The 840-nt window shown below is 57.4% G+C and overlaps 1 protein-coding gene across 1 annotated transcript in view; it reads right to left on the bottom strand.

The window, feature by feature from the left end:
- Positions 1 to 840, bottom strand: part of ABCA7 (ATP binding cassette subfamily A member 7) — a 17,827-nt gene that overhangs the window by 3,473 nt on the left and 13,514 nt on the right. The window contains 3 exon segments of the mRNA XM_031063265.1: positions 153 to 285; positions 374 to 497; positions 597 to 781. Coding sequence (XP_030919125.1) covers positions 153 to 285; positions 374 to 497; positions 597 to 781 — 442 coding nt within the window.

Below are 840 nucleotides of genomic sequence, written 5' to 3' on the forward strand. Positions count from 1 at the left end.
CAGTGATTCTGGGATTCTGATTCTCAGTGATTCTGGGATTCTGATTCTCAGTGATTCTGGGATTCTGATTCTCAGTGATTCTGATTCTCAGTGGTTCTGGGATTCTGGGATTCTGATTCTCAGTGATTCTGGGATTCTGGGATTCTGCTCACCCCAGGCGCAGGAAGAAGCGGTGGTACTGCAGCAGGAGGGTGAAGAGGAAGAAGACGATGCCCTCGATGGCCATGGCAAACATGTTCTTCCCTGCCAGCTCCCAGGAGAGGGGGGACACGAAGCGCTTGTCCCCTGCAAGCAGCCAGAGGGGCTGTAGGAATAGGGGACCCCTGTGCTGGGCTTTGGGGAGGGTGAGCAGCCCTGACACCCCCAGACTCACCAAACCTCTCAAAGGCATCAGCCATTGCCTGGTTCTTCACCATGTCAATGAGGCCTCGGCCCAAGCAGAAGTGGGGGAAGATGAGGAAAACCTTCTTCAGGACACGGTTGATGTCATTGAGGTTCTGATGGGGCAGCAAGGAGAGGGGTGGGGGAGCTGGCACTGGCACTGCAGGGAAGGAATGGGGGGTGCAGAGCATCCCAAGGCTCATCCCAAGACTCACCTGGTCCACAAAGAGCTCCAGCACAAAGGTGGCCACACTGCCGTTGATGCCAATGAAGAGGTTGATGCAGGTCAGGGCCACGTAGGCAGTGCTGGGGATGCTGAAGAGGAAGGAGGCTGGATACATCAGGGGAGTGATGGACCATCTGCAGGGGGCACAGCAGGGCCTGGCTGAGGTGCACATCCCGACCTGGGGGGCTTGAGAGTGCACCCAACCCTCGCAAGCACCACAACCCCTCACCCCG

This window comes from Geospiza fortis, unplaced genomic scaffold (genome assembly GCF_000277835.1).
Source record: "Geospiza fortis unplaced genomic scaffold, GeoFor_1.0 scaffold241, whole genome shotgun sequence".
NCBI lineage: Eukaryota > Metazoa > Chordata > Aves > Passeriformes > Thraupidae > Geospiza > Geospiza fortis.